The sequence below is a fragment of the Talpa occidentalis genome, unplaced genomic scaffold, assembly GCF_014898055.3.
Source record: "Talpa occidentalis isolate TD23 unplaced genomic scaffold, MPIMG_talOcc4v2.1 talOcc4.2, whole genome shotgun sequence".
NCBI lineage: Eukaryota > Metazoa > Chordata > Mammalia > Eulipotyphla > Talpidae > Talpa > Talpa occidentalis.
In genome coordinates, this window is record NW_023602073.1 from 9,669,204 (window position 1) to 9,695,206 (window position 26,003).

General features: G+C 41.8%; 1 protein-coding gene across 5 annotated transcripts in view; it reads right to left on the reverse strand.

Annotated features, from left to right (window-relative positions):
• Nucleotides 1-26,003, reverse strand: part of MBOAT1 (membrane bound O-acyltransferase domain containing 1) — a 257,849-nt gene that overhangs the window by 26,479 nt on the left and 205,367 nt on the right. For all 5 annotated transcript variants that reach the window (XM_054698341.1, XM_054698340.1, XM_054698338.1 and 2 more), the window contains exons 2-5: nt 20,216-20,361; nt 19,087-19,164; nt 14,795-14,890; nt 1,151-1,206 (exon numbers count right to left, since the gene is read on the reverse strand). In XM_054698341.1, the coding sequence (XP_054554316.1) occupies nt 1,151-1,206; nt 14,795-14,890; nt 19,087-19,133 (199 nt within the window). In that variant the 5' untranslated portion in view covers nt 19,134-19,164; nt 20,216-20,361. The remainder of the gene's footprint in view (nt 1-1,150; nt 1,207-14,794; nt 14,891-19,086; nt 19,165-20,215; nt 20,362-26,003) is intronic.

Here is a 26,003-nt window from a genome sequence, read left to right on the forward strand (position 1 = left end):
AGTATTAAGTAAAATAAAACAAACAGGGTTAAAAAAAAATTACACTCCCCCCAGACCCAAGGCCCAATCAAATAGTACATATTTGGCAATCCTAAAAATTAAATTGATTTTAGCTAGTGGTTTCTAGCCACTACTAAGCAGATTTTCAGGTACAAATAAGATGACCAACTCACCCCAGTTTGCCCAGAACTTTCCTGATTCGGGCACTGAAAATCTTTCCTTGCCTCTCCCAGTTCTGGGCAAACCAGTTGGTCACCCTTCGAAAGGCTCCATCATTGATATAAAATTACCCCATTCTCGACAGAATGACTAAGTCATCAAGTATGAGCTAGGAATACCCAGGGTCAAAATGAAATTAAATCAGCTCCCAGGCTTTAAGGAAAAACAAGGAAACTAGCTGGTGGCGATTGTAAATCTTCTCAACCTGTCAACACATAAAGAAGTTCCCAACCGCCCAACAGTATTTGCCAGGGCAGCACAAATCCACAGAATATACTTTTACTAATTACACCTGGCATGTCCTAAGCCCATATTGAAATCTTCCGCCCGGCTGAAAGTGCCATTCTCCTTCCCGGGATCCTTGCTTTATAAGTGGAAATCAGAGTTTTGGGTCATTTGCAGGAGGGGCCTGAGCAAAGAAAATGTTTGGTTTTATACAAACAAAAGATTCTTCCTTTCCCAGCTTTTTATAGTCAGGCTAATCTCATTAGGTAATTTTCCAAATCAAAACAAAAAAAATTTTGAAAAAATTTAGCACTAAAAATGGTTACCCAGCCAATGCTGTTTCATCTTTTATTACCTCCTGAGTGTCTCTGAGATTCACTCAAAGCAAAAAGGATGCCATTTCTTTTTTACTGATTTGGAAATGAAGGACAGAGAATGTGAAAAATTAACTGAAACTTAAGACACTATAAACAGAAAACCCACTGTTCTCAGTGCAAATAGCTCTGCAAGTTTAGACAACAGATTCCAAAGGGCAATGATAACTAATAGATGGGAAGGTAAAAAGCTATGATTAAAGAGGCCTGGAAATTTTGCACAGAGCAAGATCTGCCAGCACGTGTGTGAACTCTCAGCTATATACACGGTAGAGAAGCAGGGCTCTGCATGTAAAGTTTACTCATAGAACGAAAAGGGGAATGTTTCTCACCGTCGTGAACTTGGAAAGCCAAGGTTGTGATCTTCTGAGTGACAATCATCAGAGGCCTAAAAGAAAGAAAATCATCAAGATTGGCAAACGTGCCATTGGAAGAAGACACTTTTAATCTCTTTCTCTTTGTGGTGCTTTTTTTGGAGATTACTAAATAAAATACAAAAACATTGAAGTCAAGAAAAACCATTTTTATTTCTCCTCCAAGTCACTGTAAATGAGCAGGTGGAACCCCACTACACAAGATCACGCTGGAAAGTTCCCCTCACCTTGCAAGTTCCAGGTCTGGCACCATCAGCATGGCCTGGAGCTTATAGTAATGCAGAAGCTCAGACTCCATTCCCAGACCAGAAAGAGAATGTGCATTTTAACAAGCTCTCCAGGGAATTCCCAATGCATAGTAAAATGAAGTTGCACTGGCTCGGGAGATCCCTATTCCAAGTGTCCTGGTTCCACCTGGGTAAATATATATTTTGGCTTGTTCTACAAGGATATTTAGCATAATCCTCTACATACATATTTAGCACCCTCTACTATGCTTCATTCTATTAAAGGCAATCTCTCCATGCACACATAGTAAAAGATAAATTTTAAAATGCAGTTTCCTGTAAATAAACTATTCAGTGACAAAAAAAATCTAAATTTCAAAAAACCACTATAAGAAAACTTGCCTACAAAGTAGTGTAGTACCTCATACAACAAGGATGTGAGATAAATCAATGGTTGCAAGAATAGTCTTTTAAACAAATAGGGATAGTATAACCAAATATCCACATTCAAAGAATACAAAAAGTAATTGAAAATATATCGAAGACCTAAATGTAAGAATTAAAACTAAGGAACACTTAGAAGAAAACACTGGCATAAATTTACATGGCCTTACATTTGCTGATGGCATCTAAGATGCAACACCAAAAGTACGAGTAACCCAAAGGAAAAAACAGATTTAATAGATATCATTAAAACTTAAGCTTTGGTACTTCAAAGGACACACCAAGAATGTGAATGGACATTACAAAGAATATGTGAAAATGTGTGCAAATCACATATCTGATAAAAGATTTGTACAGTACTAGCATATACAAAGAACTCACTCAATTCAATAATAAAAAGACAAATAGCGCCTCCCTGGCGGTGCAAGGGGTTAAGCATTAGCACTATGAAGCAATCCACAGCGACTGCAGCACAAGTTCAATCCCCGGCCAGGGAGGTGACCCACATGGCACAGCAGACCTCTCCTGTCTCACCCACTGCTCCCCTCATCAGTGTATTTCAGTAAATCTGCCTATTCTGCTCCCCACTCTGTCTCTGGTGAATCCTCTCAACCCCCATACCTCTGGCTCGTACCCCAGTTCTTGTATGCATAAATAAATTTTAAAAAGTAATTTAAAAAAACCACAAATAACCTAATTTCAAAATGGCCAAAGAATCTGGACGGACATTTTCCTAAAAATGATACATAAATGGCAAACACGCACATGAAAAGGTACTCAACAGTCTTTGCAGAGAAAAGCAAATCTAAACCACAATGGATCCCACTCACAACACTATGATGGTTGGAATCAAAAAGACAGTAAAAACAAGTGTCGCCAGGAGGTAGAAAAATTGGAAACGTCATACATACATACATATTAAATGATACAGTGCTTTAGAAACAGTCTGGCAATTTATCAAAAGTTTAAACAGAGTTACCCTATGACCAAGCAACACCACTCCTAGGAATTACTGGTAAGAAATAAAGGTAATTCTATACAAAAAGACATGTATATACATATTCAGAGCTGCATTATTCATAATAGGTCAGAAGGAAATAACCCAAATACCTGTCAACTATTGAATGGATAAATAAATGTGGTTCTATCCATACAATAGTTATATCCATACAATAATAGTATATCCATGCCATTATTCAGTCATTTCAATAAAAATTAATACTGATACATGCATGCCATAACATGGGTGGGCCTTGAAAATATGATGTACATAAAAGAACCCAAACACAAAAGATCAAATATTGTATGATTCCAGTTACATGAAATGTCTAGAATAGGTAAACGCATGCAGAAATGAAGCAGAATGTTGGTTGCCTGAGGCTGGGGAAATTGAGAGGAAATGAGGAATGATGGTTAACACATGCAGGTTTCTTTTGTGGGGGATGAAAATGTAGTAAAATTAATTGTGGAGATGCATACACTGTAATCAACTCTTCAAATATGCCAAAAATCAGTGAATTGTACACTTTAAGTGGGTAATTGTGTGTGGTGTGTGACGACCTCAATAAAGCCACCATTTTAATAAATGACGCCTATTTTTCCAATCATCTACCCTAGTTTATTGCCTTGAATAGCTTCACTCTTGGCCAACATGGACAAGATACAGGTTCTACGCTTTCCTTCAAACCTTCTTAGTCAGCCTGGTTTTCTGATCTCCATTCTTGCGGCTTCTTACTTAATTTGCTCTCTGATCTCTCTGGATTGCTGGCTCTATGGATTGCTGGCTTATTTATACAGAAGACTGAGATTTTGGACCCCTGTCCAACGACAGTGTCCTGGGATGACCCTGGGAGGGCACCCAGGCTGTGTCCTGAACTCAGACCAGGCCCAGGTATATGGGAAGATGAGGTCAGACACAGACCATCAGAAGGTCAAGTCCAAAGTGAGTCGATGGCACTCAGCCACTTCTCTTTCATTCTTCTCATACTCGCTCCCAGTTTTTTCAACTTTCAGATAATGAGCATGCAATATTTTCATGAATATAAACCAATCAGATAAACTACTTTGAAAATACCCTTTGAAATCTTAACACCTAGGTCAAACTTCTATCTTTTTTTGCAAAAACCCAATGGCTAGGGACCTCCCTGGTGGCACAGCGGGTTGAGCGCAGTGCTGTGAAGCTGTCCGCAGCCTCTACAGCGTGAGTTCAATTCCGGGCCGGCCAGGGAGCAACCCTCATGGCACAGCAGACCTCTCCTGACTCGCCCGCTGCTCCCCTCAGCAGTGCATTTCAGTCAGTCTGCCTGTTCTGCTCCCTGCTCTGGCTCTGGTGAATCCTCTCACCCTCCCGTGCCTGTCTGTACCCCTGCTCTTGTATAAAAATAAAAAAATAAAAAAATAAAAAGTCCAATGGCTAATATGGCCCAGAGGCTAAAAGAGGGGAAGTAGGTCTGACTGTGAAGGGAAAGGGAAGCTGTTGGCTAAGCCTGGTGAGAAGCAGGTGTGGCAACAAGGGACTAGCCCAGGAGCCACACACAAGCTCACAATAAGCACCAGCTTTGACTCTGTTGTTGGAGAGGAAAAGAAGGGGCTGTTGGGAAGTAGGAGAGGGAAGTAGGTAAGGAAGGAGGGAGCAAGGAGGGCAGACCACTCTTTCCAAACACTGAGGTTTGGGACCTAGGAATGAGGTCTATATTAAAACTTTCTATAAGACCAATTTGGTTCTATAGACTCTATATAAGTCTTCAGTTCACCTTCCTGATATTCGACAAGATTTCAGCTCCAGAATGCATAACAGATGCCGAGAGAGGTTTTTCTTTTTTTTAAAGATTTATTTACCTATACAAGAACTGGGGTACAGACCAGAAGTGCAAGAGGGTGAGAGGATTCACCAGAGACAGAGCAGGGAGCAGAACAGGCAGACGACAGAAAACACTGCTGAGGGGAACAGCGAGAGAGGTTTTTCTTAAATGAAAGCACTTTAAGCATCACAATCAAGGTAGTTTCCAAATATGACTTTCAAAGCACAGCTATTTTCTTTCCGAAATCTTTGTTTTTTTTCCCCTCCTGTAGGACTGAGAGTCCCAGGAGTTCATAATAGTACCTAAGCCCCAGCCTTACTTACACAAAGTCCAGCCCATTTTTAAGCACACATTCTGGCGACTATGCAATCTGCAAACCAAGTAAGTTCCCACATGGAATTTAATTCATAACTTCCATTTTAAAAGGCTAAAAATAGATATATCAATAAAGAGATTGTGTCATGGACTTAAGTCTATATTTCTATCTCTATAGAAATTTAGCATCTGGCTTCCTCTACCTGGGGTTAGGTTTTTGTTTTGTTTTGTTTTAAAGATTTATTTATTTATTTATACAAGCACTGGGTACAGTCAGAAGCACGGGAGGGTGAGAGAATTCACCAGAGCCAGAGCGGGGAACAGAACAGGCAGACTGACTAAGTACAAGGCTGAGGGGAGCAGCAGGCGCGGCAGGAGAGGTCTGCGCACCATGTGGGACCCTCGCCGGCGGCTGGGGATTGAACCAGCGTTGCAGAGGCTGCAGGCAGCCTCGCAGCCCAGTGCTCAACCACTGCGCCACCAGGGGAGGCCCTACCTGGGGTTAGTTTTAATGTATTCCATAATTAGGCACAGGTTCCTCAAAGTCCTAATAGTCACATTGGCAGGAGCCATGACAACACACCACTCAGATCTGCACCTGGAAGACCATAACCCATAGGTGCCTCTGATGCCACCTTCATGCTCATGCTAAGGTGACACTTCCTTGGGGTAGCTCTCAGCCAAAGACCAAGAGCAGCAGGATACCCAGGTGGGTCCCTCCCTACAGGGCGGGGCCTTCTTCTGCTCCAGGAATTTCAGCTCTCATTGAACTACAGATACCTTTATTAACTACATGATAGTCCAAGCCCTCTCTTCCTTCCATCTTTCTCTCATCTCAGGGGTCAGACAGGCATTTCAATCTGATGTTACCCTTGGCCTATCCAGTTGTCTCCCCCATTTTCTTTCATAGGCATTTCAACAAATATACATCTGTTCCCACCTTAGTACCTGCTTCTCTGCCAGACTAATATAATACAGAATACAGACTATCCACATCATTGCCAACAAATGACAATTATTCACTATGCAATATGTACCATTGGGTTGATGGAAAAGACATGCAGTCATTTTTATCTTTTAATTTTTTTAAAGATTTATTTATTTATGCATACAAGAACTGGGGAATAGGCCATAGGTACAGGGGGTGAGAGGATCCACCAGAGACAGAGTGGGGAACAGAACAGGCAGATCTTCTGAAATACACTGCTGAGGGGAGCAGCAGGGGAGACAGGAGAGGTCTGCTGCGCCATGTGGGTCAGCTCCCTGGCTGGCCAGGTATTAAGCTCATGTTGCAGAGCCTGCGGACATCTCCACAGTACTGTGCTCAACCCCTTGCACCACCAGGGAGGCCCCATAGTCATTTTGAGAAATGATGTCCTTTTTTTGAAAAACAATTAACATGCAGTGGCTCAAATATTGTTATATACATTATGGAGACTTTACTTCCAACAATACATTGCTTCTGTTTTAAACAGCTGAAGAAGCTTTTAGTAAATGAACAAACAACTCACCCATGTGATCATGGGTTTATAGAACACAATACGTTGATAACTTGTGAAAAAGTGGATGCAAAATGCATACACTAGAGAATCTGTCCACTATAAGGAGATGGAGTTAGGATCCTCCTACGTGCTTTTCTGTGGGTGAGAAGACGCCATATGCTCCAGCTCAGAGGAAGCCACCTTGGAATACTTTTACATTGATCTATTCATTTAAACTCGTGGGTGGATCAGATGTCAAACTCAGATTGTACAAGTTACTGACATTTGAGAATCAAATCCGTAAAGTTACTAGCTGAAGAGAAAACTCAAATACCATTCATAATGAATTTCCATCAAACCAAAAATAATCCAAGATGGGGTTTATTGGCTTGTAACTGGAATTCAAGCTTCCTTTTTGCAAAAATGCAAAACCCAGCATATACAAGTACATACCAAAAGCACAGGAGGGACATAAAAAGGCTCCTTGATGCAACCAAAGAACTTCCTCAGTACAATGAGCCTTAGAACTTGAAAGATCAGATTTTCCACCCCCGAGAAGTGTGCCCTGTCTCAGATTTGTACATACTAGTCCCTCACAGACCCTGTACTTGAATCCACAGGAAAAATCTGACCATCAAAATCAAAATTTGAGCCCAGTATGTTGGGGGAGAGCTATTTCACTTTTGTCCTATGCAATATTTTCATGATTAATAATTTTTTCCTGAATCTAAGATTATTAGTCTAATTTGGATTAAGAACATAGGGGGAAATGAAAAAAGTGGAAACAGACAGGAGATATGCTTAGAGTAAAAAGAACAAGGCCACCCTCCCCATGCATGTCCACAGGCTCATTATATCACATCAGTGTCTTGTGATATAGACTCTGGCAGAAGTGCTCCCCACTCTTCTATTTCCTTTTCTCATGTCATTGGCAACACAAAATAATGTAAACCCATTTCAAGCAATATGCCCCTAAAACCAACCTATATGACCTTAATCTTGGACCTAAGGTAGTGAAGTTCTCTGTCCTGGTAAAGGATGAGATAATGAAGGAAGAGAATAATGCAGAAGGATGAGATAATGCAGCCATCAGTCACAGGGGGCTCAAACGAGTCAGCCAATTCCACAGCTGAAGGTCCAGTCTCAAACCAGGTCTGATATACAAGGATCTTATTTTCTCCAAAGGATAATTTTAGATTTGAAGGGTAACATACTTGATTTTTTTATTACTTGTTTGTAATAAAAATCCACCTGGTTGGGAAAAAATCTTGGCACTTCATACAACTGATAAGGACTGATCACAAAGATATACAAAGAACTCACATGACTCAATAAGAACAAAGTAAACAATCCAGTCAAGAAATGGGCAGAAGAGGCATGACAGACCTTTCCTGCCACGCCCGCTTCTCCCCTCAGCAGTGTACTTCATCAGTCTGCCTGTTCTGTTCCCCGCTCTGGCTCTGGTGAATCCTCTCACCCTCCCGTGCTTCTGACTGTACCCAGTGCTTGTATAAATAAATAAATAAATCTTAAAAAAAAAAAAATGGGCAGAAGAACTGAAAAGACACTTCTCCAAAGATGAAATGCAAATGGCCAACAGGCATATGAAAAACATCCCTTCAACATCCCTTATAATCAGGGAAATGCAAATCAAACCCACATTGAAATACCACCTTACAACAGTAAGAATGGCACATATCGGGCCTCCCTGGTGGCGCAGGCAGTTGAGCGCCGCATTGTGAGGCTGTCCACAGTGTCTGTGGCGTGTGTTTGATCCTGGCCGGCTGGGGAGAGACCCACATGGCACAGCAGACCGCTCCTGTCTCGCCCGCTGCTCCCCTCAGCAGTGTATTTCATCAGTCTGCATGTTCTGTTCCCCACTCTGTCTCTGGTGGGTCCACTCACCCTCCCACGCCTCTGGCCTATACCCCAGTTCTTGTAAAAATAAATAAAATCTTCAAAAAAATTTTAAAAAAAGAATGGCACATATCAAAAAAACTAGCAACAACAAATGTTGGCGAGGAGGTGGTGAAAAAGGAATACTCAGACATTGCTGGTGGGAGTGCAAACTAGTCCAAGCACTATGGAAAGCTGTCTGGAGGGTCCTCAATCTACTAAAAATGGAGCTACCATATGAACCGGCAATTCCACTCCTAGGGATCTACCCAAAGGACACAAAAACATTGATTCAAAAGACACCTGTACTCTTATGTTTACTGCAGCACTATTTACAATAGGTAAAACCTGGAAACAACCCAAATGCCCAAAAATAGATGACTGGATCAAGAAGATGTGGCTTATATACACAATGGGAATACTATTCAGCAATCAAAAAAGATAAACTCATGCCACTTGCAGCAACTTGAATGGAGCTAGAAAGAATTATGCTCAGTGAAATAAGTCAGAACGAAAATGAAAAACATTGGATGGTTTCACTTACAGGAGGAATATAGGTGAACCAAATAAGGCATCAGAGAAAAAAACTAATAACAAAAGAAATAACAACACAACAACAACAAAAAATAAATAAACAACTATAAACCAGAGACATCCTGCAGGAGAGGAGGGGGGAGAGGGATCAGAGGGAGGGAGGGAGGAGCACAGAGGACTGAGCTGATGGTGCACGGGTGCACTGGGGAAGGAAATTCTATGGGACTACATCTGGGGGGAGGGGGAGCAAACTGTTTAAAAATGAACAATGACGTAAATGTATATAAATTTAAAAAAAATCCACCTGGAATATTCACATACTAGAAAAGCAAAGAGTGGAGAGAGCAAGAAGTCTGACAGGGTGGGAGGACATAAGTACAACAAATGTCCAATCAGTTGCAACTTAGAAAGGACAGCACCCAGCACAACTCCCCAGACACCTACCTGGATACAGTGGGCAGTGCACAGCAGTAGACTGGAAGCAGCATCTCTGTCCACTTTAGAGCTTTAGTGGAAAGCTCCCAAACTCCAACAATGCCAGCATGGGGTAGAAAGTACGGGACTCCAGGAGTTATACTAAAGGAAATGTTTCATTCTATCAGCCTTCCTAGAACCACAACTGAAGGCAGGGAACTCCTCCAAACTCATCAGAACCATCCAGTGGTGGATCAGGGTAAGATAGACTTGGCCTCTTTCCATCAATCTTATCAACGATTTCATCTCTCTGCTTTGGCACTCAGCAACAAAATCACCAGGTCTCCATTTTAACAGGCGCTCACCAAACATACTTGTTATAACATATGCTTGTGTCCTGGGAATTCAATTCCAAGAGACTGTGCTAACTATTGAGAAGTTGGCAGCAACAACATGAAATAAGCAAATCTTGAAATCTCTTTGCAAATATCTTTTTTCCATATATAGTAAGGACCTCTGGAATCCAGTGGTTTGCACACACTGGGCTGGTCAGTGGGGTGATCAGGATGTCATAAACCAACACAGGAGGATGTTTTCCATGGAACAGCAGGGCAATTAGCCTCCACTAGAAAGGGATACAGGCAGGTGAAATTTCTATTTCTACTGGGTAATAGGGAACACAAATGGTTATTGTTCAACTCATGTACGTTATATTCACCATTATCTTTTAAGATGCATGCAAATATATTAAAATAACATCTAGGATTTCTCATTTGTTATAGTCATACAAGTGAATAAAACAAATATTGAAATACCAACAAAGTCCCCCAGCAGAACCACAGTCCTAGCATTTCATTTTCTTCTACTCTTTTTCCTACCTATGTCTACATTCATAAACATGGAATTTTAATACATGTATTTGTCTTATGGTTTTTATTTTCCATTGTACCTAGGCATTTCCTGGCGTCATTTAAACACTCTTTGAAGACACTGTTTTCATTGTACACATATTTAATTATTGCACCATGATTTAATTATTTGCTTCATTTGGGATCATTTGGGATATTTCTAGTTTGTTTGTTTGTTTGTTTGTTTGCTATTATTGACAACTTATAAATAAATGTGATTTCCTTAAGGGAAGTCAGCTCCAAAGAACTTACTCTATTTAGAATATAAACGTTTAAAAAATTCTTACTTAAAATTTGTGGCTAAACTGCCTTCCAGAATAGTTGTACCCAGTTATATTCCCACTAGCAGTACATAACAATTCTCAATTCATAATGTTTTCAAAAAATTTATGGGCAACTCAAATGGTGAACATGATGGGAGAGCAATTACCGCCTGAATCTGGCCTAGCCTGAAAAAAGGAAAAGCTTCTTTTTGCTACTTCCCTAAGAAGAAAACTCAATTTGCAGCCTTCTGTGGGGAAAAAAAAGAAACAAAAAACAACTTAGCTCGCTATCTCAAACTTAAAAGGAATCAAGTACCAACTTTATTATAAGCTATTATTGAGCTTCCCCAGGAGAACAGCAAATGTTCTAGTATCTTCAACAGCCCACATTCACAAAGAAAATACAGGCTATTCACCACTACATGTACTGATACAAAATGTATTAGCAGCATCAATAACAATATATCTTGGTGGAACACCAGTCCCAACCCATGAAAATGTGGTTCCTTTCAGAATGATAAATAAAATTTCAAGCTCCAGAATCAAGTATGTGTGTTTCCCAAAATTAAAAGCATATATATGTTGCTTGACACAAACACTAATCTAATACAATCCCACTTAATTCCAGTTTGTGACCCAACTCTAAAAATGCAGCCAGTAGGCTAAGCACTCAGGTTTTCTCACATGCATGCTTCAAAGAGTACCTACCAAGTCAGGCTGCTTTAAAACACCAGATTCAACCTCAACAGTATCTTATCCCTCAACAAAATCCTATATAATTCAATTTCAGTTTGGTGAATACTTCTCCTTTTATGTTAACTGACATTATCAAGAAGATGGATTTATGACAAGCAAGCCACAGTGCATTTATTGTAGCAGGAGAAAAAATAATGACACTTAATAATGCCCTATAATTAATAAAGGAAAAACTGTGACTGTCACTTGCCCAGACACATTAAATCTCTCGAGATTACATTAAATCTCTTGAGATGGGAGATGATCAGGGAGGACTTTAAACACAAACTTGAGTATCCTTATTTAGAGTAGGGAGATTTGCATACATCACCAGGGGATTAATATCCCAAATACATAAAGAACACATAAAACTCAACAACGAAAGTCGAACAATCCAATTAAAAAATGACAAAGGGCCTTCCCAGTGGCGCAGCAGGTTGAGCGCAGCGCTATGAAGCTGTCCTCAGCCTCTGCAGCGCCGGTTCGATCCCAGCTGGCCAGCGAGAATCCCATATGGCACAGCAGACCTCTCCTGTCATGCCCACTGCTCTCCTCGGCAGTGTATTTCATCAGTCTGCCTGCTCTGTTCCCCGCTCTGTCTCTGGTGAATCCTCTCACCCTCCTGCGCATCTGGCCTGTACCCCAGCTCTTGTATCTATAAAAAAAATCTTTAAAAAAAATTAAAAATAAATAAAAAAATGACAGAGGCTTTGAATAGACTGTTCTCCAGAGAAGGTACACAGATGGTGATAAGCAAATGAAAATACATTTATCACCCCCAACTATTAGGGAAATGCAAATCAAGAAAAGCTATCACCTGACACCTACGAGGATGGCTATTATCCAAAAGACAAGGAATGACAAGTACTGAGAGGATGTGGAGGAAAGGGAACCTTTGTCACTGTTGGTGGGAATGTAAATTGGTGCCACCATTATGGAAAACAGTATGAAGTTCCTCAAAATATTAAAGCTAGAAATTCCATACAGTCTAAATATCCTGCTTCTGGGTATTTCCTCAAAGAATATAAAAGCACTAATTCAAAGAGCTATGTGCACCTTCATTTTCACTGCAGCCAAGAACTGGAAACAACCTAAGTGCCCAAAGACAGATGGTTGGCTACAGAGGATGTGGTATATATATGCAATGGAATACTACTCAACTATAAAAAATGATGAAATCCTGCCATTTTCAACAACATGGATGGACCTAAAGGGTATAAGTCAAGTGCAAAAGACAAATGTATGATTTCCCTCAGGAAATCACATGGCGCGCAGACCTCTCCTGCCGCCCGCTGCTCCCCTCAGCAGTGTACTTCGGTCCTTCTGCCTGCTCTGCTCCCCGCTCTGGCTCTGGCGAATCCTCTCACCCTCCCGCGCTTCTGACTGCACCCAGTGCTTGTATAAATAAATAAATCTTAAAAAAAAAAAAGAGGTTACAACTCACAGCTCACATCTGCAGAGGCTGCGGACAGCTTCACAGTGCGGTGTTCAACAGCCTGCACCACCAGGGAGGCCCTTCTCAGGTTATTTTTTTTTTAAGATTTTCATTTATTTATTTATACAAGCACTGGGTACAGTCAGAAGTGGGGGAGGGTGAGAAAATTCACCAGAGCCAGAGCAGGGAGCAGAACAGGCAGACTGACAAAATACACTGCTGAAGGAAGCAGTAGGAGAGACAGGAGAGGTCTGCGCACCATGTGGGACCCTCGCTCAGCAGCCGGGGATCAAACTGGTGCTGCAGAGGCTGCAGGCAGCTTTGCAACCCAGCGCTCAAACGCTGCACCACTGGGGAGGCCCAGAGTTGTAACCTCTTTATGTCATTGCTCCTTCTCCAATAACTCATCGGATGATGACCTCAGACTGATGCAGAAATGGAAACAAAATCCTAGGACAGTAACATGGACGATACTTAGTGTGATCCACGGGCTAATATCCATTCCTCAAGGTCCACAGGAAGTTTTTCCTGGACGAACATCAACCAGACACAGAATTTTCAATGACCCTTCAATCTTCATCAAGGGACCGATCAGGAGACGGAAGGCCCACAGGTTAAGACCACACTGACAACAATGGAAAGCTGTAAATGAAGCTACCATATGATCCAGTGATTCCACTCCTAGGAAATCTACCACAGGATGCAAAAACACTGATTCAAAAGGAAACCTGCCCTCCTATGTTTACTGCAGCACTGTTTACAATAGCTAAGATATGGAGACAACCTAAATGCCCCAAAACAGATCAGTGGATCAAGAAGATGTGGAATATATACACAATGGAATACTACTCAGCAATCAAAAAAGATAAACTCATGCCATTTGCAGCAAATGGATGGAGCGAGAAGGGATTATGCTATGCAAAATAAGTCAGAAGGAAAAAGATAAATATTGGATGGCTGAACTTATATTCATAATATAGACAACTCAAACAAAGGGTCAGAAAAAAAGACAAAACTTACAGGCTGACCATAGATTGAGGCATCCAGAGAGGGGGAGGAGGCAGGAGAGAGGTCAAAACAGGGGAGGGAAGGGCACAAGGGACAGTGGTGACAGACTGCAGGTGTGATGGGGGTGGGAGATGTAAGGGAATACCCCGAAGGGAGAAATCAAATACTGTACAAAAATGATAATAAATAATAAATAATTATAAGTAAATAATACTGTACAAAAATAATAATAAAAGACCATCGTGACATACAAAAGACTTAAAACTAGATCAGACACCCCAGCATTGCTTTTCAGTTGCTGGAAGTCTGGGTCATCTGGGGGAGGGGCCAGGACAGCAGCTATTTGGCCAGCATTGGAAGAATTTCTGTACTATTATCAATTAATTAATTTTAATTTTATAAATTAATTTTATTGAATTAATTCATTCATTGATTTTATTATTAATAAAAGGTAAATACCAAATATGGGTTAAGGGTACTAGAATAGAAGTAAGCAAACTTTTTCAGTAACAGCACAAGATGGTCAATATTTTAGGCTTTGCAGGTCATAAGGTTCAGGTTACAATTACTTAATTCTACCATCAGAGTAAAAAGCAATCCAACACAGGGCCTCCCTGGTGGCGCAGGCGGTTGAGCGCCGCACTGTGAAGCTGTCCGCAGCCTCTGCAGCGCGGGTTCGATCCCGCCTGCTGGTGAGAATCCCACATAGCGAAGCAGACCTCTCCTGCCGCACCTGCTATTCCCCTCAGCAGTGTATTTCATCAGTCTGCCTGTTCTGTTCCCTGCTCTGTCGCCAGTGAATCCTCTCATCCTCCCACGCCTCTGGCCTGTACCCTAGTTCTTGTACAAAATAAATAAATCTTAAAAAAAAAAAAGCAATACAACACAATCCATAAATGAAAAGGTGCACCATTGGATCCCAAAGTATACCTGTCTACAAAAAACAGGTGGCAGGACAGATAGGGTGGCTGTACTTGGCCCAACAGAGCAATCAAATCTTTAACCTCAACCTCATTAGCGGTCTTTCCAACTGCTTTCATCAGTCACTGGTGATTCTCAGATGCACATATGATCTCTACACACCCCAAGAGACTGAGTTCAACTCAGCAGTCAGCCTCCCTCCCCCCATGAAGATACTCACCCAGAAAAATCTGTAGTGAGAATTCCATAGTGGAAGATGTATATCCGACTGATGTGGCACATCGTAAGGTATCCTATTGCTACAAAAAAGGAGTATCTGAAACCACAAAGACAGAAGATCAGATTATTATGCATGACAATAATGGTCTCAAGCAATTTTCTCTTCCTCACCCTCACCCCCATAGACAATTGGCCACAAAGTCCTCTAAGGTCTAACCGCACCCCAGTCCATCCTGTTCTCACCTTCCCTCACACTGCTCTGAATTCTTGCCTTTTCTCACCTGGTACCCCAAAGTGGGTCTCGACCTTGACAGCAGAATGGAATTACCTGGGAGTTTCACACTCCAGGTATCTGCGTCCCACCTTCAGATATGCTGGTTTAACTGGTAGATGGCGCACCGGGCAGCAAATTCCAAATTGCAGTCAGAGCTGGGAGCCACTGACCTATAAGGTCTTGCCTCAGATTCTCCTCTTCTCAAGCCATTATGTTTAAATACTGAGTTTTGTAAAATGCAAATAATCACCATATTGCTGGCCATTCCCTTCTTTGAAATACTTTGTTCTCTTGGCTTCCATTTGTTTTGTCTTCTTCCCACCTCTCTGGCTAATTCTTCCAAGGCTCTTGCTCAACTTCTCTTTCCCTACCTGGTCCTTAGGTTATTTGCCTTTCTGGTGCTCTGGTCAGGATGCTTCCTGTCCAACTTGGGGCTTCAACTCCCACCTCCCAGCCTCCTGACCATTCATCAATACTTAAGCCAGCAAAATACACACACACACACACACACACACACCATTCAGAGCATTCACTGATGTGTAATTATAAAGATACATTGTGATGGGCCTCCCTGATGGCACAGCGGTAGAGCGCTGGGCTGCGAATCTGCCCACAGCCTCTGCAGTGCTGGTTCGATCCCCAGCCACTGGCGAGGGTCCCACATGGCACCCAGACCTCTCCTGCCGCCCGCTGCTCCCCTCAGCAGTGTACTTTGGTCCTTCTGCCTGCTCTGCTCTCCCCTCTGGCTCTGGTGAATTCTCTTACCCTCCTGCGCTTCTGACTGTACTCAGTGCTTGTATAAATAAATAAATAAATCTTTTTTAAAAAAGATACATTGTGATGATCTCATTAACTACTACTTCCCCTACTAGACTGGAGCTCCAGAAATGCAAGGATGGTCATGTGTGTCAACTAAATAGATGTTACTTATCTTAAAAGTCTCCAATTGCTCCCACTATCTAGAAATGATTGAAATTCACATTCATGAAGACTAGATTAACTTAAGAACTAAGAAGGCAGAGATAATAAAAATTCATTTGGCAGCAAGGGAGAACTGGATGATGAGCTTAAAGAAGTTCTGGAACTAAAGCATCATGTAACTTTACATTCGCTTTACCATTCTTTGCAAACAAATATGATACTAAACCAAAAAAGATTCTTCCAGAATTTGGGTTCATCCTTAACCCTTTCCAAATCAAGAAGATGGTAAGCAAAGCAAAGACACCAACTCCTTAACAGCCAAATCAGAAGGAGAATGGAGCTGGGCCTTTTGCTTCCAGTACCTGTCCCCTGTCTCCAACCAGGAGGGTCAAGGCAGAAGCACAAAATCAACTCAAAAGACAGATTGTTCCACGGCCCTTTCAAAAACAGCCCTTCCTGCTACTTACTCTTTCTCCTCAACAAGAGCTAGATTCACAAAAGCCAGTCCAATTTATAACAGTAAGGCAATGTGTTCGTGCCCTGGACAAGTCTAAAAAATGTCAGGAATCCAGGAGTGGTAGAGTGAGCAAGCATTCTGGAGACAGACCAACAACCCAAGTTCAAATCCTAGTAATGACCAAAGTAATCTATGGTGGGAAACATCTAGATCTGTGGCTCTTTTAAAAAGGAGGGGTGTGGCAGAGATTAGGGCAAGAATGATGCTAATGTTCCCGTGTTGACACAGGTTGTGGGAACTTGGGTGTGTTTACTTGGTGAAAATTCACTGAATCTTTACCTCTTTGAACTTTGATTTCCTCATCGCAGAAAAAACAAAAAAAAAACTATATCCCATAGAATTGTCCTAGAAAGAATATACTTGCAAGTGAAAGAGTTGTATCTGCAATGCTAAGAAATAATTTATGTATTAAAAATAATGGAATATATTAAAGAGCGCTTAGCCTAGGACTTGCCACAATGTAGAAATTCTAAAACCAGTCACCACAAACCCAATCTCTCCTTCTGTCCCAGGAGATACAAACTATATTTTGCCCCAATTGATTCCCATATGATCATGAATGTCTGTGACAACACAGTGGCTTGGGAAGACATGATTTGTCAAGAACTCTCTAGATGAATCTTGAATAACAACCACCAATCCAGCAGCAGGTTAGTTCTACATGGCAGTAAATACTGATCTCTCCTCTTCTCACGTTTTCATAACAGGCTCAGGACAGGGGAGGAGAGAGTAATTCACAAAGAATTCACCAAGAACCATGAAACTGTGGCTTTGAAGAGAACCCCTACCTTGCAGAAGTGAGAAATCTGATATCCAGAGATCAGTGGGTGATTTGTCCAAACTCCATCCCGGAAGGAGCCAGGTTCCCTAACTCTCATATAAGCTGCATCAATAGGAGCTATTTCCACCCACCAGGAACTGTGAACCATTCCAGTCTTCTGCAGAATTGGCGGCCACGCAGCCAAGAAAGAGGGAAGAACTTCTGGCATCTTTTTTTGGTCTCATGACAGAGCTCTCTGCTACCACAATATTATTGCGGTGAAACAGTCACAGCCTGTCTGTAAACGGCTCGGCTCTGCCAGAACTGGAGCATTCCATTCCTGGCCAGAAACTAAGAGAGAGCCTGGGCCAGGCACCAAGTAAGTGTGCATGTAAGTTCTTGACCCCCTGAAAAATGGACCGCACCCCATCAGCCACCATGGGGTTAGCTGATAAATGACAATGTATAATGAACTTGGAAATGTGCTGGAGAAGAGCTGTGGCAACATTTTTATTAATCATGTGATGGCATCCAAAATCAAATTTAGGAAAAGCCAGGCATGTCCACCCCTCACTAAAAAAAAAAGCATGTTGTCATAATAATAAGTTTTTCCAAAAACCATTCTTTCCAAGTTAGAAATACGGATTTCCCATTTCCCTTCTGAAGGGAGAACATGATCTCCTTCAAGGAGGGCACTTAGAAGAGAGGTGATGTGAGTTCAAATTTTCAGAGCCCAGCAAAAATAATTTTCCCTTGAAAACCAGAAACTTATTTTAAGGAATTACAAGATGATCCACTGAAAAGTGCATTTTCAGTGGTTTTTAAAAAGGGAACTATTGTGCTAATAATCTAATCAAAAAGCTTTCTGAAGCCGAAATAAGACATGTATTTTTCCAGAGAAGTCATCAGAAGTCATAAAAGCATCATGTCTTTCCAAAGACATTCAGTGATTTGTTCCATAAATATTTATTGAGACTTTACTTGTGCCAGGTATTGTTCTAAGCTCTAAGGATACAATAGTCAACAAAAGAGAAAAGGCTTTGTTTTCATAGGACTTACATTCCAGTGTTACTGAAAGACAGAATTAATACTGAAGTTTTTGAAAGAACATGAGAAACAGACAATGCAAAAACAGATACCCGAGGTATCATTACTGATCATCCAAGCATATAGCCTCCAAGACAGAATGAAATTACTTCTATACTCTGCAGTCAAAATATCAGAGTAAGCATATTTTTTCTTGAACAGCTTTATTATACATATTTAAAATACACTAAGTTTGGACATACGTACCCATCCAGAAAATCAGAGCCAAATTCAAGATCACAGACATAGCCATCACCCCACCCAAGTTTGCTCATGCCTCTTTATGATCCCCTTCATATCTCTCTGCATCAACTCACCCCAGGTAATCTCTGATCTGGTCCATGACTACAGATTAGTTTGCATGTTTGGGAACAGAACTTGTGTGGCTTCCTTCACTCAACATACTTACTCTGAGATTCATCATCTCACTGTGTGTATCAACTGTTCATTCCTTTTCATTGCTAAGTAGTATTTCACTCTAATGAGCATTTGGCAGAGAGAGCTGCCAATTCCGACACTTTTTCAGTGGAGGCCCAATTTGCAACCCACCATTTTCATAAGGCCTTCTCTTTAGACTCACAGCCTGTAAGGCTCTCCCCAGCACAACTTTTGATAGCCTAGAGAGCTTAGGGTAGGCCACTTGTGGCAAATGGAAAAGGTACCCTTTTACCCTGGAAATACATTTCGAAGATCGTGAAAAATCTCATCTTGTCTTGTTCATCTTGGGGGTCTTACCTATGAATAGTGGATACACTTGCGGTGACCAGGACTCCGTAGCACATCAACACCAGCACAAAGAGATGTATGGAGTACCTTTAAGACAGCACAGGGGAAGGAGCAAACTGAGCATATTTCAAATTAACATACCTATTGGCCACCCACTCCAGTATTCCACCTTCACCCCCTCCAAAAAGCAAGTGATTCATTAGCTTAAGTTTAAATAGGAGGAAAAAAAAAATCAAGTATGTTTGTTCTGTGTAATTAAGATCCTATATCCTGATATGATACTAGGAAGTCCTGATGCGGTCTGCCAATTGCAGTGCTGGTAATGTCAGGAATCTCACACTTGAGATTGAATGGAATGCTCACACTTTTTTCCACAATTGAGAGTCTAGAAGAAACGCGTTCTTTCATCAGAACTTTTTTTTTCTTTTTTTAAATTTTAAAGTAACAGAACCAAATTGAGCTTTCCAGACACCAAGACATCTACTCAGCAGCTAATTCAAAATACCTATCATCCCTTCTCAAATTTCTGTTGAACCAGGTAAAGCAGTGTGCTGAGTACCCTGAGCAAATCCACAAACACTCCAACATTCAAGAAAGGTTGGTTCCTAAAACTTCTTCCCCAAGAAGTGCCTCTCCCAGCATGTTTGCCCAACTTATCTAGGACAGTTTAATCTACAAGCTTTCTCTGTTAGAGAATGACTCAAATGTGCTAAGACCTACACTAAAGTGATTATTCTACTCTAAGTGCAGGACTAAGACTCATGTCTAGCAAGAATTGCTAACGCAAGAACACCAATTCAGTGCAAGAAAAAAGCCAGTATCTACAACAGTTAGGAAAGGTTCCTCCTTGAGAAAATTAACCTTCGAACATTCCATTTATATAACTCAGGCAGAGATAAGTAGGTGGAGATCGGTAGGCATCTAATTTTAAACATTAAGTCACCACATTGACTTCTAAAGGAGTCAGGTTACCGATTTCTGGTTCTAACAGTAAATGGAGCTTCCTGTGACGTTCCCATTATTTTGCAATAGTAGAAGATACCATGCATAAGCTTTCCTTCATGCCTGGAAAACGCCAAAAATATTGCCAGAACATACTCGAATGACAAATCTTAGAAATGATGAGGCTTGTACTCACCAGCCAAAACAAAAGATGACAAAGTAGATGCCAAAAATGGTAGCAAAAGCATGGCGAACATCAGGACTGGTTTTAGCAGGGTTTAAGTAAAGGCGAAACCAGAACGCAGCAAACAGAGCAAACAGCTGGCATGCCACAAAATTCACCTATGGGGGAAAAAGAAAAGAAAACTTTTACTGCTTTGCCTGTGTGTGAATGTTCTCTACTATCTTCAGTTTCCATATGCAGGTGCATCTCAAACTTGGATTTGGTTTTTTCTCAGTTGAGTGCTTGGAAGTGATATGAAAAGAGCCGTAACTTCACCTGGTACAGCAATGAGAAACCCAACAGTTTCTATTCCGACCCTTAAAAACTAGCCAAGTTTGCTTTCCAACCTTCAAATGAGAGACTCTATTTTTTTTTTTAAAGATTTATTTATTTATGCATGCAAGAACTGGGGTGTAGGCCAAAGGAGCGGGGGTAGGGAAAGTGGGGGGGGTGAGAGGATTCACCAAAGATAGAGTGGGGAGCAAAGCAGGCAGACTGACTGAAATACACTGCTGAGGGGAGCAGCGGGCGAGACAGGAGAGGTCTGCTGAGCCATGTGCGTTAGCTTCCTGGCCAGGGATAGAACCTGTGCTGCAGTGGCTGCGGATAGCTTCACAGGCAGTGTCTTAACCCCTTGAGTCATCAGGGAGGCCCCAAATGGGAGACTTTTAATGTAAAGGACCAGAAATAACTGCATGGTCAGTTTATTGGGCCTCCTTCCACCACCCAGTACAATCACAAGATAAAGATGATGTTTTTTTAAGAGACACAAATGCACCAAATCCAGTTCTGCAAAGTTGAGTTCCCTGTTTGCTAGCAAGAAATCAAATGCCTCTCCAAAGTAATCATCAGATGTGCTCACTCTAATTTTCTCATTTTAAATTAACCCCACATCAGCAAGAGCAGCGCTCAAATCCAAGGTGTGACTCTAATAATCCACAAAAATGAAACCACCACCATTAAACTTTCAAATATTGCCAAAAAACAGCAAACATTCTTATAAATTCTTGGGGATCATTTTCTCAAGAATATTTTGCCTGAAAGAAACATAAAAGTAATCCCTGACACTCACAGAGATCAGCTAATTTAAACAAAACCAAAATATAGTAAGTGGTTTCAAGATTAGTAACATTGAAAAGCAATTTAAACTGAGTGTTCAGAATGAAAACTTCAACATAAACTCACCTTTAGAAGGCAGCTGACTACAAAGGGATCAAGGCTATAAATATTGGAATAAACCCTCAACTTCAGCCTCAGCTTCTGCAGAGTTATGTTACAAAAACCTACGGTTAGTGACATTTCATTAGGGCTGTGCTGAAGAGGAGAGCTGGAGGGGGCAGCCCAGCTCCACTGGGCTCATTTTATTTTCCCCGTAAAAGCTAAGATTACTTTGGACCACTAATAATTTATAGGTTCAGGGAATTTATTTTTTAACTGTGCTGAGTTTCCTTCTGTTTGGAGATCTTTCCAAAGCCTATTCCCAAAATGGTCATCCTAAAACACAAAAGAAAGTGTACTGGGATCCTATCCCGCATAGGTGCTCCTACCTTTTTATCGTCTTAATGCACAACCAGCAGCTACACATGCAGACACATGAACAAAATAAAGAGCAAACTAACCATTTTATTTTATTTTATTTTTATATTCCCCATACCATTGCAACCCCCTTATTTTGACCCCAAGCCCTCCTTTTCCCCCACCCCATACTGTGTCTCTGGTTCATAGTTGTTTATTGATTTTGATTTTTTCTTTCTTATAGTTATTCTTTTTCCTGGTCCCTTATTTAGGTTTTCTAGATTCCTGCTATGAGTGAGACCATCTGGTATTTTTCTTTTTCTTTCTGGCTTATTTAGCTGAGCATGATCCCTTCCAGCTCCATCCATGTTGCTGCAAATGGCATGTGTTTATCTTTTTTGAATGCTGAGTAATATTCCATGGTGTATATGGACCACATCTTCTTGATCCAGTCATCTATTTTTGGACATTTGGGCTGTTTCCAAAGCTTAGCTATTGTAAACAGCGCTGCTATAAACATAGGGGTGCAGGTGCTCTTTGGAATTGATGTTTCTGTGTCCTTTGGGTAAATACCTAGGAGTAGAATTGCTGGATCATATGGAAGCTCTATGTTTAGTAGGTTGAGGAATCTCCACGCAGCTTTCTATAGTTAACCATCTTTTTTAAAATAAAAATTTATTTATTTCTGCATACAAGAGCTGGGTTGTAGGCCAAAGGAGTGGGGTGGAGCGGGGTGAGAGGATTCACCAGAGACAGAGCAGGGAACAGAACAGGCAGACTGACTGAAATACACTGCTGAGGGGAGCAGCGGGTGAGACAGGAGAGGTCTGCCACGCCATGTGGGTAGTTACCTAGTGCGAGATTGAACTCGTGCTGCAGAGGCTGCAGACAGCTTCATAGGTTGCATCTTAACCCCTTGCGCCACCAAGGAGGACTGAAAAGTAACCATCTTAAGCAAAGTTCAAAATGTGAAGGAACTAGTAACTGGAAAGGAAAAAGTAAGGCTCATCTGTAGGTGACCAATCACACATTCTCTCATTCTCTCGGCCCAGGAACTAGGACACAGCACAGTGGAAGGTATGGACACAGGAGATTGACCAGAGGGAGATCTGCCCCATCCTTTCTGATGGAGCCAAATTTATTGGGTACCCCCTGCTCCTTAAACCCCCAACCCCCCTGCATATGAGGAATGATTCTGAAGATACAGCTGTGCTCTCTGGACCATTACCCGGAAACCTTTTAGAAAAGCAAAATCTCAGGTCCCATCCACAAGTCTGATATGAGACATCCCCAGGGTGGACCCCGCAAGGCTGTGGTTTACCAGCCTCCCTCCCCAAGTTTGAGGACCACTAGGATGGAGATAAAGGCAGGTAGGACCCCCTGCCTTCAGGAGCTTATCTAACCTGGGAGAAACATAAACACCCTACAAGGAATTGTCAAGTAAGATTCACTTATTACAGTACATGCCCTTTGGAGCCAAATGACAAGAAATTTCATTTGTCAAGTGGGATGAGGCTCAGGTGGACAATCGAGAAAAGAGAAGGAAAGATAAAAATTGAGGGACATTAAGAACATCCCAAAGTACTGCTGCGTGGGTGCCATTCCGATATAATTGGCCTGCTGTCAAGACTGCAGTGTTGGAATCAGGTGATTCTAATTTGCAGACAAGCGAGAACTAACTTAGAAAAGTACAGAGAGAGAGACCTACACAGGCACCCACGACCAACTGGATCACCAGCCCCAAGTCCACTGGGCTGGGCTGGTCCTCATCAAGATGCCCCCAAATCTACCTTCCGGGAAGAGGGCCACGCCTTGGGGAAACCACATCTGATCTTTCTAGCCCAGGGAATGAAAGGAGAGGGGAGGGAACTCTCACTCAGCCATTGAAGTAATTGGCCACTTTTGACCATAATATAAAGAGTAGCTGAATGAATGTCCCACTTCTGACACAGAAATTTCAGCTGGGTGAGTAATTCCGTAAATATTTACTTGTTGATTCCACAGGCCAGATATTGGGGACAGAGAGCAAGACACTGACATACACTCAGGTTGAGACTAAATGTGATCAGGATAGCAACTCCCCACTATTTTTTGCCAAATACATCTTTGCAAGAAATGGTTTCTGGGCCTCCCTGGTGGCACAGCGGGTTGAGCGCAGCACTGTGAAGCTGTCCACAGCCTCTGCAGCGTGGGTTCGATTCTCAGCCAGCCAGGGAGATACCCACATGGCGCAGCAGACCTCTCCTGTCTTGCCCGCTGCTCCCCTCAGCAGTGCTTTCAGTCCGTCTGCCTGTTCTGCTCCCCACTCTGTCTCTGGTGAATCCTCTCACCTTCCCATGCCTCTGGCCTGTGCCCCAGCTTTTGTATAAATAAAATAAATCTTCAAGGAAAAAAAAAAAAAGAACTGGTTTCTGTGTCTTCTCTGGCCCTACGAGTCTCTGATTCTACATCTAACCAGATTCCTTTCCCTTATCTGCTAATAGTAAATGCTGAAAATCAGACTTTGTAAGGAATTAAGTTTCCCTGTGCACACAAACACAACCCACTCCACCACCTCTTCCCAGGAGTGAGTCATGATGGTGCACTGTATGTTCCATGAAAAACTGTTCCAAGGAAAAAGTGGTAACCAAAAAAAACAACAAAAAACACAGTGCCTCTTAGGCCCAGAGAGTTCCAGCACAATTGCTCTTCAATTACCAGATGTACAATTTAAAAGGTACTGGCAGGACCACAATGAAACACCACTTCATACCCATTAGGATCGCTATTACAAATAAAAAAAAAACACACACACACAAAATAATAAGTGTTGGCAAGGAGGTGGAGAAATTAGAAGCTTGCATACTGTTGGTGGGAATAGCAAATGGTGGCGCCAGTAGGCAAACAGTTCCACAGTCCTCAAGAAAATTACAATGCAATTGCTAAAGTTCAATTTTGCAAGATGAAAACTGTTCTAGACAGTGGGATTGGTTGCACAATGAATGAGAATGTACTTAGTAGCTGAACTGGATGCTTGCATGTGGCTAAACAGTAAGTTTTATGATATACAGATTTTTACCACATTTTTAAAAAGGCATAGGATAGAGGATGATACAAATTTCCTTGTCCTTGCTAACTCACATCAACACTAGTAGCTGGTAGGAATTATGATCATCTCTCTGTCCATGAGCAGTGAGCTGCCATGACAACAAATCATACAGGAAGAGGATTAGATCTTTGCACCTTTCTTCTAAAGGGCCAACAAAACCAGAGGCATCATCTTGTAGAAACAATCCTGAAATAGGGTGATTGGATGTATGAGATCTGCTTCCAGATCATCTTGAGGAGACGGGGAACAAGAAGTATAAATAACTCATTTCAGATGTTGATGGTTTATACCCTACCCTGGGGTGGGGGTGTATTTTTGGTTGTCATAACCAGAAAGGGCAGGGGGCGTGTTCTGCAACCATCCAGGCTGGGCAGATTCACTGTTGATTCAGGCAAAGAGAAAGAATCTTGGAGCCTTAGTTCTATCTGACATGCCTTTAATGCTGGAGTTGGGAACTGGGTAAACAGCCTGCAGCAACCGAGCCTCCTAGCCCCCTCAAACTCCCCGATGCCAGCCCGGTAGTAACAGGTGCAAGTGCCCTGTGTTCATACTTCTAAGCGCTTTCTGCAATAATGTATTATCACCTGTGGGTAACGAAACCTGAGGGGGCAACAAACCCGCAGGTGGCGGCCCCAGAGACTGGTGACGGGAAGGCGAGAAAGAGGCTGAATTGCTCCATTTTCCTTACAGGGTGGAGAGACCAGGGATGCTAAAATAGCAAAGAGCTGCAGGACAGTCTCCAACAACAAAGAATTTTCCAGCCCGAAATGCAATAGTGCTGAGATAAAGGAATCACGATGTAGAGGTTACATATTAGCCGTGACTTGAAAATGGCTGAAACTGAGCGCTGGCAACATAACGTTCATTCTAGCAATCTCATCGCCTTTGTGTATATTTTTAATGTGCATGCTGTTCCATTTTTAAAAGGTTTTAAAAATGACACCACTCTGGAAAGCAAATCACGGGCCTGAGATGATAGAGATTTTGAACCCTGGTGATGCCAGCAGTTGAGACTGAGGACTCGTATTCTGTTTCAGAGCAACACCTAAGTTGGTGAGAGGTTACCTAAATAAGTACAGAGACTAGTCAGAACAGTGAAGGGATCATGTCATCCCAAACAAAAAAAGCCACCTTTTAAAAGTGATTGATCTCTCATAA